A 16,195-nucleotide genomic window follows, 5' to 3' on the forward strand; every position below is an offset into this window, starting at 1 on the left:
ATCATTTCCACGTAATAAAATCAAATTCGATTCAGAATTGTTCAGTTTTTTATTCGCAGAAAATTGAGTTTTAACAATTCATTTTTGGATATATACGGAAATTTAAGTTAACATTATAGTATTGTTATTCTCTAAAAATTCCTTAATTCTAGTAATATTTATGTTTCAAATCTTATGTCTAATGAATAGTAATAATGCCAGTTTATAAATATCGTCCAACTGCAGTGCTCAGATCTCTTCCTGCAAAGGGAAGGGTGGAATTCCAATATTTCTGATCCAAGTTGCTTCGTGATAATTTGCTTTATCGTCAGTGCGTCTCAAGCAGTCCTTTCCTTGTTAAAATTCAAAATCAATCGTGAACCCTAGTAGACATACAAATCAATACAAGCAACGGCAAAAAGACAAAAGCCAATACATTGATATATTCACATCAATATACTAAAATTACCTCAGAAAACAAAGGCTTCACTAACTAAACAACAAAATACAAAGTAACTTACAACTTCATAAGTAATAAAAAGATACTAAAAGTTTTATTTACGTACTTAAACCAATTACAAGCGATTCACGAAGTCTAGACTTTGGCAGGTCTAGCCTAGTCTAATTAAAGAAAGATGTGTATGGAGGGCAAATATTATAGCAGGTGAGGAAAAGAGACAAAGCTCTACACCGTGTAGTGCTTTGTCTCGCTTTCGCAATAGCTTTTAGTTATAGGTACTTTAATAGTCCTCCTATTTAGTTCTTCCGATTATTTTTAATGCGGGTTCCAAGACTGTTTTTCGTTTCCCTGGGACATACCGCGCTTAAGTGCTAGATGGTTTACTTTGGTTATCATTATTGATCCTGGTTGCAATGATGGGCATGTGCGGCGGACTTGTTTTATTTCAATAAAAAATACTACTACTAACTAGAATAATATTGGACTGTTGTATGATAATTTGTCGCCCATTATCAGTGTTATTTGTTTTTAAACACAGTTACTGACTTCGTTTGTTTCGTTTTAGTTAAAGAAAGTTTGGCCAGAAAGCCTATCACGAGCCTTAAAGAAATATACATAATAGGTGAGGAAGAGAGACATCGCTCTGCGATGGTAGTGCTTTAATGTAAATCCACTCATAACTCCCAGCTAGAATAATGATTTATTTTATTGAGGACAAATGATAGAAAGTCAGTTTTTCGGCCATTATCATTTCTAATTGTTTTTAATCACAGCTACTGACTTCGTTTGTATAATAAGTGCCGACAAAACAGGACAACTTATTACACAAACCTAAAACGGCCTGACATGTAATTGCGTAACAAGAGAAATTCAAAAATCTTATTTAAGAAATTATCGCATTGGGAAAAATTAAGAGTGAGGGAAATTACATTTTAATAAATGGGTACAATTAGTGTTACTTATGACAATCGCAGGTCCAGCAGTAACTTGTACTGCCTGTACCTATACATTTAGAGAATAACCGAAATAGAGATAGACAGATTGGCTTAAAGACAATAAAAGACAAAGTAAGAGAGAAAATACTGAATACTTATTTTTTTATTGCATTCAATATTAAAAGAAAACTAATCCAATAGTAAAAAAACAAGAGACGCACTACGCCAACTCCTAATAATTACGAACAGGGCAGAGAGATGAAACTAATACAAAATTGATTTGTTCTAAACAATGTTTTATATTACAAAATTAACCAAGTATTTGTTTTAAATATAGTATAATAGTTTGAAATACTTGTTCTCTAAACTGCATTGGTATAGGGCGGTCCATTAGCACCACAATAGTTTGGTCCATTAGTGCAATGCGGACAGGAATAGACCTCTAATAAAAGCAAAGGTGACCTAAAGCTTGCTGTGTTGTGGCTCTTATACCACTGGAAATTAGGGCTATTTATCAATGACTAAATAGCTTAGTGAAGAGATTATGCATTCATACATTGTACAATTGATAATTACAAGTTTTAGGGTTCTGTACGTTAAGCAGTATATTACTATGATGGTACCGTCTGGCACTCTGTCCATCCGTCTGAACCAGGCTGTATTTAATGAACAGTGACAGCTAGAGAGTTTGAATTATCACAGATGATTTCTTTTTGTTGTCGCTATAACAACTACACACTAAAAATAAGCGGTTAAACAACCGTTGGTACGGTCATTAATTCGATACGATACATTTTTCTTTGCAAATTAGTTTTTAGCCATGTCTGCTGAACACTGAGCTTTTCAACAATAAATTGCAAAAAGGAGAGTGTTATCACACGTTACATTTATTTACTTATATGCCTAACCTTATGCTCCCTTTCAGATTAATTTAGCAGATAAATAAGTCCTCACCTTGTCCCACTTCTCACTCGCAAAAGAAAATGCCACTCTTTAATTTATAACCACATAAATAACAATTGAAAGTTCAAAAACCAATCTGTGTTGACAATATATCAAATTGAAACTTCTGCGAGTAACCTAAAAGTTAATACGCAAATAGATTTACGGCCCATTAACATACAGTTTAATTTATACTCCACGGTACAGCTACATCGTACAATACGCCTCATCAATCATTTCTAACTAATCGCATTCAAATTCAAACTATAATGCTATAGTTATAAGGATCATTTGGGAAATTGTTGGCGTTTACCTCTAAACAACATGCATTTCGCGCAAATTTGATATTAGCTCGTTGTGACACAAAATACTCATTATTCATGCAGATTTGTAACCAAGGTGTGTTTAAGCGATACTGTTTAAATTTTATTGCTCGTTTACTATTTTTAGTTTTTACTGCTTTACTATGAATACTCTGAAATGTCACAAACAATATTGACAAACACGTATTGATACTTTCAAAAGCAAAATAAAAACCGGATAAAAACAAAACGTAAATAAATAATTAAAAATAAGCAAAAACCATTTCAAGTTTGGAACACAACACGGCAAGGACACTAGCCGCTGCTGCACTGTTTCACACATCTGAAGAATTTTATCTGTCCGTCCGTCTTTACATAATTAATTACCTTTTTATAATAAATTATGGACTCTGCACAATGTTCCAGCCAAGGTCTTACAATTAAATATTCTTTCGACCTTCACAGTAAAATGTAGTCTCATTTCGGCAATCCAATTGACGCACTCGATATAAAAATGGCCGGCAAAATGTATGAGGGATTTGTGTGAAAAAAATATATAAGTTAAACTCGGCCTGTGTAAATAAATACAAGCGTTTCGATTGTATTAGAGTTGATTTATCTCTCGCGGATTTACATTTAACAATGTTACTTGTTACGTCACACTGAAAACCGAACGAGATTTTCATCCGAACGTTATCAAAACACGGGATCGTAATGTGTGCTATCATAAAACCTCATTCGTACTGTCGATATTGGTCTCGTAAAGTCTCCGTTTGATAATGAACCTGATCTCTACCGGCTGTCAGGTTAAGAATAGAAGTTGTTTACCGCGTTGGCGATTGTATACATTTAGCGTTATACTCATCTCTCTGTAAATTGGTCTTAAATTTATCAGGTGCTAATATGCTTATGTATCGGAAGCTCTGGAATACCACGTGCTTAGATGATTTAATCGGGATTGTACGTTGAAAAATTGTATTTAGGATTACAAAGTTATGGCGTCGAATACAATTTTTAATACATATTTAATTTCTTTGTTTGGAAAAAAAAATACATTTGCACGGAATTAATTAAACTGAAAAGCTTTTTATATTAGCCTTTGCGTAAATTAGTTATAAGAATGTGTCATTTTAAGTAATATAAAATTATGAGCCGAAATTTATGTTAACCATAAAAGTAGTCCTAGGTTTGATGGCAAAAAGAGGAGAAAATTGAAAAAGTAAAGAAGAAAATTTCGTCACGTTTTAAAGCACATTATTACGTCTGTAAAGACATCCTAATACATAATTTAATTTAGAAATTGAAACTAAATATTCCAGTCAAAATATTTACTTACGCACTCGTTTGACAATAAAACACAAGCGAATCCAACAACTCCAACAAATGACGTCATACATGAAGAAACTTCAGCAATAAACACAATACGACAAGACTTTGGCATAGGACGGTAATTGCAGTTATAACACGAAATTATTACCAGAGCCGTTAGTAATGTTAGTATGCGTCTCCATACATTCCGCTGTTCGTTATAAAGAGTTTAGAATTCGACTGTACTGACTGTTACTGATATGCATTTACGCGCAGTATATTCCGAGCTTCCGAAACAAAAGGTGTTCAGTGCGCAGTGTTACAAAAAACAATACAAAATAGTGTCTATTAGTTAGAAGTTAGGGTGCAAATTAAAATGTCAGTGAATATTGATATGGAAAACTTTTCTGCGAAGAAGAATCTGCGGCGACGTACATTGAACACTATTAAATCGGCCGTGACGGCGCTGAAACAAATCGCTAGTGAGTGCTCCCAAATTGTATTATCTGGAATACATCTCTTTTATACATCCATTTATTTTCACGCCTAATATCACAGATTTTACGTAGAAAAAAGCGGATAATATTTAAAGCGAATAATATTTAAAGCGAAACAGGTTTGATTGATAGCGGGTCCGGGAATTAGGATTAAACTTTTCTATTTTACTGAATATTATTTTGACTAAAACGTTGTTCATGTCGATAGACCTACGTATAGGTATCTATTTATTTTAGACTTTAATCGATGCAGGTTTACTTCAAATTATTACACAAGTTTTTCTACGGAACATTTATCATACAATATTTACGTTATTCAGATTGAAAACTCATACTTTTTTATAAATTCCAATAACACAAAATTTAATATTAACATATCGTGATAACTTTTGACGTTTTAATAAGCCCTGTGCTTAAACCATGAACTCTGAAATCAGGAAAATTGCAAATATGGAAGTGAAAGACCGCTATGCACAGTAGAGCCCCTCTCGCTTCTATTATCATATCACCATCGGTCATAGTATAGGCACTGGAGACCATTAGGCTTGTCAGCATACTTTTCAAAACACTTGTGAAGCGCGGTAACAATTCGTCGAGTATTTGCTGGCCGTCACCGTCTATAATGAAGGTGTCATTCAGGGGCTTAGAACTCCATTGTGTTTGTCATCTCGTTCCCAAACAGGCTCGTCACTCCAACAAACCCTCAAGCGTTGTTTGTCAGAGCCAGCGATCGTTTGTAGTGAAGTCTGAAAACACTCCACAATTCGTTACGTATCTTTCAATCTTTTGTAACACCTGCGTTTTGATAACTGGGCCAAATCTTGACGTTGACAAATGAATTGCGGCTTATCATTGTCTTTCTACATTGATTTGTTACAACACTTCGTTTGGTTATATTGTGGCATGAATTAGCATAAATAAAGCTTGTTTACTAAGGCCTGATTCAAACGCACCATAATTTAATACAAGTCTTATTTGATGATTACTTAGTACCCCGGTAAACTTGTGAACTAATAAAGTTGATTAGGAAATGTATAATTTGAATCATAAGCAAGTCAATTAAAGTCTTGCGAATTGAGTTTTAAATAATCACAAATGTGTAAACTGGGTTGTGATTTTACTACCCACAAACTTTGTTTAGCAAATACTGGCGCCCACCGTGGGACTTTAGCCAATTGAATTACAAACAGGCTTACAAAGCTAAAATTACATAAATATTCATGTGTATTCTCTGTTCTTTTGCCACATATGTTCACAAGTGAGAAGACGAAAATTTAAAGGAAACAAACTTCAAAATTTGCTGAAGCATCCCCAAACGTTAACTTGGCATATTTGGATTTTAATCACTTTCAGAAATACACAGACCAATGAATGTACGACTGGTTTAATTATCGATATCGTTAATAACTGTCAAAATTGACAGTAATCGAGTTACTCGTCAACTGATTAAAAATGATGAGGTGTTATTTGTAGCACGTTTGTAACTTTAAATGTGATGCGCATTCGTTATTTCAAAAGTTTCGTTCTCATTATAATGATGTGGTAATTTGCTGAAAATTATTACGATTGATACATACGTTCTTACATGATTTATTTACGATTTTTTATTTTGCAAAGAATGCGATCAGTAATCGGACTTCATCAATCTGTGTTTTTACTTAGAATAACAGAACACGTTATCCGAATAACCCATCTGTTTATTATGTTCTAGTACTGGGCAAGAGGATTGAGCATAATTGTGTAAGAAACTTGTCCCCAACCCACTTAGTGACAATTACCCCATTTATCTCAGACACTTCAGTTTCAGCGTCCTACAACATAACATAATTCTGATTGCTTTCCACTTGTAGGACCTTATACATCAGCGTTTTTTTGTACTCAATAATCGTTGAGACCCGTGAACACTCTAAAGTATTCCCATTTCCTACCAATATGGGTCGAGTCCCGCCTTTATTTGGGCACGTTTCCTGACCGCAATCTTTTCATTGTGGAGGTCAAACTTATTACCTAAGGTCGATCATTCAACGTGTACTATCTATTGTGATTTTAGATTAAGGCATGTCGGCATTCACGCGAAAAAAGGGTCTGAAGAGTTTTAATATGATAAAGGTGTTTTAATGTGGTGAAAATGCAGGTGTGCTGCGTTTGTTTATTAGTATGCTAGCAAGAAACGCCTAGATATAGTATATAGCTTGTGTTACTCGCTAATAATATAGCTGTTATAAGTAATAGAATTTTTAATAGCAGTCTAATTGCTTAGGTCTCAAAACGAAGCAAAGAAACGCAGATTCACACTTATAGTATTATTTAGGATGTACACATACAAAAAATAAATGGGCATCCGCAATAGGTGAAATACGGTATACGACGACCCCAACATAACTTGAAAAATGGTTACATAGAAGAATAACACGTAACAAAAGAAACTGCATTTTTAATATATTTTTGCCATAATTGGATAGCGGTAGAACTTCAACAGTAACTCCAACGTATTAGTACTTTCGTTAATTCGAATAAATACATATCAATTCAAATGCAAGTGCTTAGAAATCCGTACTATTGGATATTTTGAGAACTCTAACTCATTGTGAAATAAAACGGTACTGTTATTTCACAGCAGAATGGTGGATTAACTCGCATTGACGCGTAAATACTCGCCACGTAATTAGGCAACGGTTGTTACGAAATGCATTTTCTTGGGCTGAGTCATACGTTGTTCCAGATTAGGGATACCTCAATAATTACTGAGGATAATAAGGGAAATGCAAACTCTCGAAACTGCTTTGGGTAAAAGATAGATGTTTGTAAAAAAACCGGTCAATATTCTGAGATCTTCAATGTCGCGAGTCTAACTCGTAGATTTTAAATTTCTTACCAATAGCACAAGAAAAGAAAATCATAAAATTTGTTAGACTTATTCAATTACTACAGTTTCAAAGATTTTCCTACCTAAAACAATAAAGACTTTTGACCTAATTTCCATCATGAGCAAAAAAAACATTATTTCAAAAACAATAAATAAAGCTTCCAATACAACCAATTTGTAAGCATCACAAAAATCCCAGCGAATGCGTACAGAATTCAAACGACAGTACCATTTCAGGGGATTACTCACCTACTACTACCTCACAAAGTAATTGTATTGCCGTTGTAGAAGCGAGACACCATAATACACCGCCTAGAGTGCCGTCTCTCTTCCACAAGGGGAATAAAGAAATTTAAGATTCGATGGTACGGTTTCTGCAGGTACTCTATAAAAGGAACTCCGGCTACAAGCCCGGCCCCGAAGTATTTGACTTAACAATCCTTAATGCGATCCTAAAATATTTTCATTCACACTGTATACAAATTTGTTCCCAGCTGAATATATTTGAAGATTTCTCGTTTTACGTTTTAATTGTTTCTGAGTGCTTAGTGTTTGCATGCTATGTTTCGTGTCGATCTGTTCATGAATATTATTTTTACTAGATCATCGTTTCCTTTATTTGAAGTGCCTTTTTGAAACGGTTTTCTGAAGGCTGTTGAGGTATTTTTAAGGAAAAAAATCATTTTTGTTAAGAAATGTATTCCTATAAACTACACTATGTTTTGGTGCAATGTAGTGAAATTCAAAACACTTTATAAATTGTGGAAGATTTTTTAAAACATTTTAATAGCTTTTATACTTAAACTAGCTGTTGCCCGCGACTTCGTCCCCGTGGGTAGAAGATATAAGTTACAATTTAGGTATACCTGCCCGGTTTTTTTCACATTTTCCATTGTATCTTAACTCCTATTAGTCGCAGCGTGATGGTTTATAGCCTAAAGCCTTCCTCGATGAATGGTCTATTCAACACAAAAATTTTGCAGCAGTAGTTCCTGAGATTAGCGCATTCAAACAAACAAACAAACTCTTCAGCTTTATATATAAGTATAGATTAGCTTAAATATCGTGAATACAAACCTTACACATCAGTAACATAGATAACTACAAAACTGCTTGTACAAGCTTCACTGTGTTTTGCACGTAGCTTAAGCATAATTAAACCCAAAGGATTGCTTTTATAGTTTTAATAAGCGCATAAAACCTTAAGCTTCGCCGAACAGCAAAAACTCTTTCGTTAAAACATATTTTTGAAACATCAACCTCGTATAAGGAAAATTAAAATTCACAAAAGCCAGCTCACAATTTCAGTGGTTTCTTCTTTCGTGCTTCGCTAGTTTGGAATTTAACGGGACTTTGATACGTGTAAGCCTGTCACGGTTACATCAGCGAACTTGGAGCAAACCAATTAAAAACCAGACAGGGTCGCAGGGGCCAATTTTCGGACGCCTGACACTTATTTTTTTCCTTTACACGTCAGCATGGACAGCCATTTCAATTACGGATGAGCGAAACTTGACGTGAGGAATTTTTAGGTTATTTTCGGCTTGACCGCTTCAAAATGCCTTTAACGACCCACTGGTTGGCGGCAAGGCGCAGTTTGGCCTTAGTATATTATGTTTAATATTACATGATTAAAAACTATATACATATAAGCATTATCTTCTGAGTCTCATTGGTTATATTTTTTGCAGAGTACGTTAAGAATTATTGGCAGATTCAGTTATTACAGGTCAAACCATTTTGTTGACCCCATCATCTGCACACAATTGTAGAGTTCTCATAGAATTAATTGCTCGACCTTCTCCGAAGCTGCAGGATTAACCTTTATTGCGTGTTTAGAAATAACAAATCAGACTTCCCTTTATTCAAGCTATCTTTCGGATAACTGGAAGGTAGAGGCGCTTCCATTAATTTTCATCCGTTTTACTTAAATCACCCTAAAAGGGGATTATTTTGGCGTTTACTAGAAACTCTCGCACGATACATTTACAAGAAACAATGAGAATAAATCAGAAATGATTTCTTCTTCAATAAATCAAGGGGTTTTGGTTTGATTGAGCAAACGCCAATAAGTATATTACCTATAAGGATAACTATGAAAATATTATAGGATAAAGGATTTCTGTGTTCGCTCGAAGGAAAATTCTTTTGATCTAAGTTTCTGCATGTTATGGCAAGTAGAATACCAAAAGCAGGGCAGTGAACCGTTGGCTTTTATTTTCCTCTAAATGTACGTCAAAATTCTGTTTTCGCTGATGTTTGTCGTTGCTACGAGGAAAATGGTCGAGATTTTGGTACAATACAAATTTGTTTTGGTCGACTGTATTAGGATGATCCTTTGAATCGTGTTTGTGGTATCTCGCTACTTCATGATAACTCATGCAGAACATTTATCTGATTTTTCAAAATTCAGTTTGCGAGTGATTAAGCTATCGACTAAAACACTCAAAAGATCTAATAATGATCTTAAATATTATTTATTGTCGGTAGAATCAATAGCTAAATATTTGATTAGGCATAGCTTGCAATCTACGTATAAATAATTATAAAACGGTCGACCGGAATCCGAAAATGGAGAAACACAAAAGACCTTTCATAATATTTAAAACAGAAGCAAACGACCCACAAAAGAAAAAAAGACGATCGATAATTCAGCGAACCGCGAACATCCACGAAACCTTATATTACTTCCAATAAGTATGAAGATCTCAACTGATTTCCATTCTGCATAATCGAAGGAGGCAGGAACCGATGGCGGAACATATCGGGCCGGATGACACTGCATTTTACAGGCGGTAAGGAAATTGTGACGTCACGGCCCTGTATAAAATATGAGCCTGTTGAATTTCTGTCGAATACTCTCGAGAGTTCAAACAAGTCGTAAAGACTTTTGTGAAAAGTAATATAATTTTTCGGATAGCTTTTGAAGTGAGTTTGACGTTGAGTATGTATGAGACAAAGTTTCATTGTGGTTTTATGTATGAAATTATTTTACCTCTAAATTCGCAGCTAATTTTTTGGATTGTAAACTACACATTAATATACTATACTGTACATATACTTAAATGTCACTAACATTTTTGCCTACTGATGTTCACTATAACATTTTTCAAACAAAATATTCAGTGTGGTGTAGTGGTAAAGTTCTAGAACACATCCAAGATATTTTGCTTCCGTTAATAGATTCTCGGCTAGATATATAAATGAATCCATCCCTATATTCCTTTATTATTACTGCAAACATTTTTTTTATGCGATTTTTTTTAAATTAACCTCTATATTCAAGTTTCGACTTAAAGTACGAAGTTCGTATCCACCTGAGTTTTATTATTACTTATCTTGATGCTAAACCTGTCACACTTATAGGATGACCTGAATTCCAAACATTTGACTTGAATAGTCCATTTAGATGACCCAAATAGCGAAGCCGTTAAGTTTCCGCTATCCGTGAATGTATGCAGGAGTTGAACCTATAACATGACTTTGTCGGATTTAATCCCGGAGGGCTTAATAGCACGTCTTAAACTTGTATTATTGCAGTTGTTGTAGAGAGATACCGCTCTACGCTTCAACCACCGGGAGACTCTTACTGATGAGCTTGATGATTGAGCTTACTGGGCCTTTTTCTTGGCGGTTAATCAACAAAAATATCTTTGGATTAAGCTGAAGGGAATGTCAGACTTTCAGTGGCTAAACCACAACTAAAAGTATATTGAACTGTGTCCGCAGTAAGCCTCTCAGACAATGTCGCTGGCCCAGCGGACATCGGCCGTAATGGCCCATGAACTGACTTAGTAGACACCTCTTTGGGTCGGTCCTGGGGCGGTGAGCTGTTATAGTTAGGCAATGATATTTTGTTTAACATTAACATGGTAAAAAAAATAAAAAAAAATATTGAAACGATCAACGTATTGATGGCCTTAAAAAAAAACAAAGGAAAGTGCTTATAAAACCTTACATTAACAAAATAACAATCTTTTAAAAAGATTAATTCATTGGAACCTCACCCTAAAAATATACTTAACGTTATACGAAACCGTCCTAAAAATTTTAAAGTGACTTTCTGAAACATTTTCCATACAAATCTGAGTCTTTCCTCTTATCGTGTAAACTTCCTTTCATTTTCTCCACCACTCGTTTTTCATGGGTAATTACCCCGTGAACGCAATGACGTCATACGTGATTGATAACATCCCTTGATTAATATTTTATGTCACGTTATAAAATATATAAGGTATTAATAAATGTAACATAAACAGTTTGTTTTGGTACACGCCAGCTGGATACCTGTAGAATTATTTACACCTCTGGACTATTATTGAAGAGACACTGTTTTTCACCAAATAGTATGGTTTGACCGACTCCAAAAAGGAGATGGTTCTCAATTCGTGTTTCTGCTGTTTTTAGTTTTTTTTTATGTTTCTTACCTCAGAAGCACGGACTGGATAAGAAAGATTTCCTTTATTATATTGTAAATTCACATGAAATAGTTGCCATTTTGTCACATCAAAACTTCAACAAGTTTGGCTCTATTTTTTTTTAAGTTTGACGAAATTATTATTATCCTTTGAACGATGATGTTAAGCTCCCTGAAATTCGTTTACCTACTCCTAAAGTAAAACGGTATCGCCATATAGAGACGCCGCTCTACACTGTATAGTTCTGTCTCCTTTCCTCCACTGAACGAATCTTACATGCATTGGTGATAGGACCGTTGAGCAAAGAGGTTATGTATTTAAACATCCAAAAATAAATAAAGCGAACGCTTTGTGCACAGAAATTAAAACTTATGCATGAACCTAAATTTAGTTCATTGGAGTCTAGCTTTATTTACATACTAATGAGTTTTAAAACACTACGTTGTTAATGCAGTGTCTCATATTTCGTACTAACGTCGCATTTACATATTTTGACACAAATATTATGAAATTTTAACTAGGACTGAAACAGTAGAATAATATGTGTTCTTTTTTTGTGAAAATAGCAAATGAGTTTGTTGAAAGAATAATAGCTAATATTTTTTTTGTGTTTTGTCACTATATTAACGCGAAAATTACTTAAACCTAAACAACATAATTTGCATGAAAATATTTTGTATAGCAGTACCCTCACATATAAACCTTCCTCTTCAATGACTCTATCTATTGAAAAGACTGCATCGAAATCCGTTGCGTAGTTTTAAAGATTTAAACAATTAAAGGAATATAGGGACGGCGATAGCGACTTTATACTGCGTAATGATAACGGCTTACTCAAGCGTATTTATCGGGTTTCCCGACTAGTTTAGGACCCAACCAGAGTTCTTAATCATGAGCTAAGTCTCGCGTGTCCAGCTAATAGTAATCGATGTTTTACATTAAACGAGTTATCTTTTGTTACTGTTGTTACTGCGCAATATCTAAAGTACTTTTACTCGAAGATAAATATAAGTTACACAAATAATATTGTTCACTAGGTGTGCTAAAATATTGCTACTTTTCTATATTACAACTGAAAATAAAACCTCGCTTGCACTTTGCAATATTATACTATTCTAAGACCGGAGACCCTGTAATTTTACTACCATACTACAACGATACATTTAACTTTTTATATTTACAGAAAAAAAAGTTAATAAAAAAAATCTGTAAATCTTTTGAATTACTGACGCAAGTCTTAAGCAATATTAACACTATTTATAAGTTAAAAACTACTTCGTTGTATCGATTATAGACGCAATAGTTAAAAAAATAATGATTATACACCGTGATTTTTTAGTCGTCTTACAAAAGCAGCCCAGTTTATGGATCCAATGACTAGAACACGTTCATGATAAAAAAATAGGTTTTTATGAGATTTGAATAAATTTAAATGCTATTTTTATTCAATATTATGATGCTATTTGTAGTTGAGAAATACAGCTCTGTTGCGAGGGCAGTCCGAGCATACATGCATGCATACATGAACTGGGCTACTTTTGTAAGACGACTAAAAAATTACCATGTATAAGTTCATATGGCCAAAAAATTGAAATCATCATAGAAATCGTATCTTAAAATTAAAGAGCAACTAAAAAGAGATTGTCACTCAAACATAATATACACTGAGAAATCCCACTTCTCCCTTCATACAAAACTTTTTCAAAAACATAACGGTCACATCTTTCAAGCATGAAGGAATTAATCTAACTCCAAGATAATTATAGATTCAACCAACATTGAATAAGCATTTGCATAGTTGACCTTACCTATACCTAAATATATTCCAGTAAAAACAACAGACTGTGGAAATATGTATTTTGGGCGATATTATAATTATACAGTCAAATATTCTAGCCTAGTGTTCTGAGCTAAGTAAATATCTTACTCTGTAACAATAACTGGCTGGAAATAGACTAGTTTCAGTAGTTAATAAGGCCCCAGGTGGAAACAATTCTCTTTATTTCTTTAGGCTTTTGTTGCTCCACATTGCCTACCTCCATTTTTAGTAACAAATTTTCTAAATTGTTATTTCTAAGACTGTATTTTAGCATTCGCTTTTATTGGCAACACTATGTAGAAGTTAGGCTGAAGGTACAGTGGTCAACCAATTGGCATATGACTGGATGAGCAAAGGGAGTTAAATATAGGTTGATTACATGACATGTATGCTTTATAACTGATCTCATGTATCGCAGTTCTCGTCTTGGTCTAATGTAGACTTGGTCTTGGTCTTGGACTCCGGCTGGGTCCTAAACTAGACGGGAATCCCTGAAAAATTCGCATGAGTGAATCATTTTTATATAAATAATGATGTAGACTCCGCATTTATGTATAATTTTATGATAATAACGAACATTATAATAATGAATGTTATCACTTTATATTTATTTAATAGTTTTTACAAAACAAAAAGGTAACAGAAAAGTTTAACGTTCCGAACCTTCACCTTATCAAACCTTGTATAGAAAAATAAATCATTTCTACAAAATAAATTTCTGAAACTACCCTTATCCTCTAGGATATGAAATATAGCTCACGGTCTATTCTAAGACCTACCAAATATCTTGTGCCTACGAAATATTTCAAAAAAAATGAAAAACAATTTGAGAGGAATTTAACACGAGATAACTCAAATATAAGAAGATTGTAAATATAAAGATCTTTTTGAAAGAACTATAAATCGGTAAAATAAATCTTAAAAAAAACATCTTCCTGCTTTTGGTTAAACCAAAAGATTTTATCACAGATAAAACCGCGGCGCTTACAAAGTATATGTTATTCAGAGAGCAAGATCATTAATAATGTGATATTACTTACGACAACGCATCGCAATTTTAGTGACAGGATATGAAAATGCGTGACCTACTTCCCAGAAAAGTTACATAAATTAATGCTTATGACCAGAAAGGAGATATATATGTTGTATTTATTTATGAGGGAAAATATTAAATATTCTACAAGATAATTTTGATTGACTTTGTACTGAGCAAAAAAATACCAACAAAGAGAGCATTGAACAATAAAAAATCGTTTAAAAGAATTTTCTCTAAAGAGGTTTTAACAGTAATCTATCCTTGCTTTTGATGAATTATTTGATTCGCTCAATTAATATTCGTACTGTAAAGAAAGCGACACGCCACTAAGCTTAGATGAGCTCAACTAGCAACAATTAAGCCAAAGCCTTAAATATATTGCATCGACCACTACCATGTTTTCAATTAAAGAAGGTTCTCTATAAAATATCCTTGTTTTACTGTTTTTCGTACCTTTGTGTCAAGTAAATACGCGACTTGGCGAGGACTCTCCCGGGCTCCCAGTTACGTAGTTCGTTAATTAACAGAATAATTTAGTGAAAGCATTGAATAGAGGAATTTAGTTACAAGGGTGTGTAAAATAACAGCTGTTAGTGTTTAGATACTTTATGTAAAGATTTATCGATTGCATGTCGTATACTGATTTTGTTTAATAATAAAATTAAATAAGTTTATAAACGACACTGGAAAAATGTCTATTGCGTAGTACTCATACACTTATGCATTGACTACACACGAAAAAAAAAACAAACCTCTTTGCTATTCAAATTTCACATTGGGAACTGTGTATTACTACTACTTTCGAGATACCATAAAGACTGTACCGTTTACTTGTGACGTCAGACACTTATAGGTGTACCAACATAAAATAATTACATAGTACAGAGCCGTATAAACACTATTATAGATTCAACTATGTGACGTCATTACGCCATTACAGTAATTCTCTCGTAGGCACTCAAACGTGGAATTACAAACTGAATAATTAGTAGTGTGGCTTTCGCAATTATATTGTAATTGAAGATAATGGAATGTTATTAAAACCTTTCACTTACTTAATTAAGTTCACTTAATAATTCAAGTTAATAAAGCTATGTAACATCGTAATTATAAATGATAATAAAATTTGTCTCCAAAATATATTAAAGCACGACTCTTAATTTTTGATAAAATATTAATTTGTTTGGATAACCTGCACTTAAAACTTAATTAAAACATTGTTTTAATAATTAAAAATACTGTTTGTGTAATACGAACAAAGGAGATTTTAATCAAAACTTTTAATGATTAAAAACAATGTTAGACCCAAAAATTATCAAATGAACAAAAAAATTAATACACATGGACATTAAAACTAAAAACTATAATATTCCATTACAAAGTGAGTGCATTGAAACGTAAAACAAAGGACGCTCATAAAAGAGCTACTTCGAACTTAGGACATAAAAACTTTTCATAAAAATAAGTTTTGTTTCAACGAGTTCACAGCAGACCAAATGTACCTCTAAACATGTGCACGATAGAATTGCAAAACAGTCCCCTCTTGACACCGGAAGAACAATGGCACAGTTCAAAGTTTGCCAAATAGCCGGTCCGCGTAGAAATACTGCCGCAGGCCGGTGTTGCCAGGTCA

At 33.7% G+C, this 16,195-nt stretch overlaps 1 protein-coding gene across 3 annotated transcripts in view; it reads left to right on the plus strand.

Moving 5' to 3' along the window:
• LOC113505367 (Kv channel-interacting protein 4-like) overlaps positions 1-16,195 on the plus strand; it is a 114,607-nt gene that overhangs the window by 7,861 nt on the left and 90,551 nt on the right. Inside the window, exon 1 of one of the 3 annotated variants that reach the window (XM_026888028.1) lies at positions 62-4,408. The exons of the other annotated variants lie outside the window; for them this stretch is intronic. Coding sequence (XP_026743829.1) covers positions 4,303-4,408 — 106 coding nt within the window. The 5' untranslated portion in view covers positions 62-4,302. Of the gene's footprint in view, positions 1-61; positions 4,409-16,195 lie in introns of those variants that run through there. 3 annotated transcript variants of the gene reach the window in all.

This window comes from Trichoplusia ni, chromosome 25, assembly GCF_003590095.1.
Source record: "Trichoplusia ni isolate ovarian cell line Hi5 chromosome 25, tn1, whole genome shotgun sequence".
Taxonomy (NCBI): domain Eukaryota; kingdom Metazoa; phylum Arthropoda; class Insecta; order Lepidoptera; family Noctuidae; genus Trichoplusia; species Trichoplusia ni.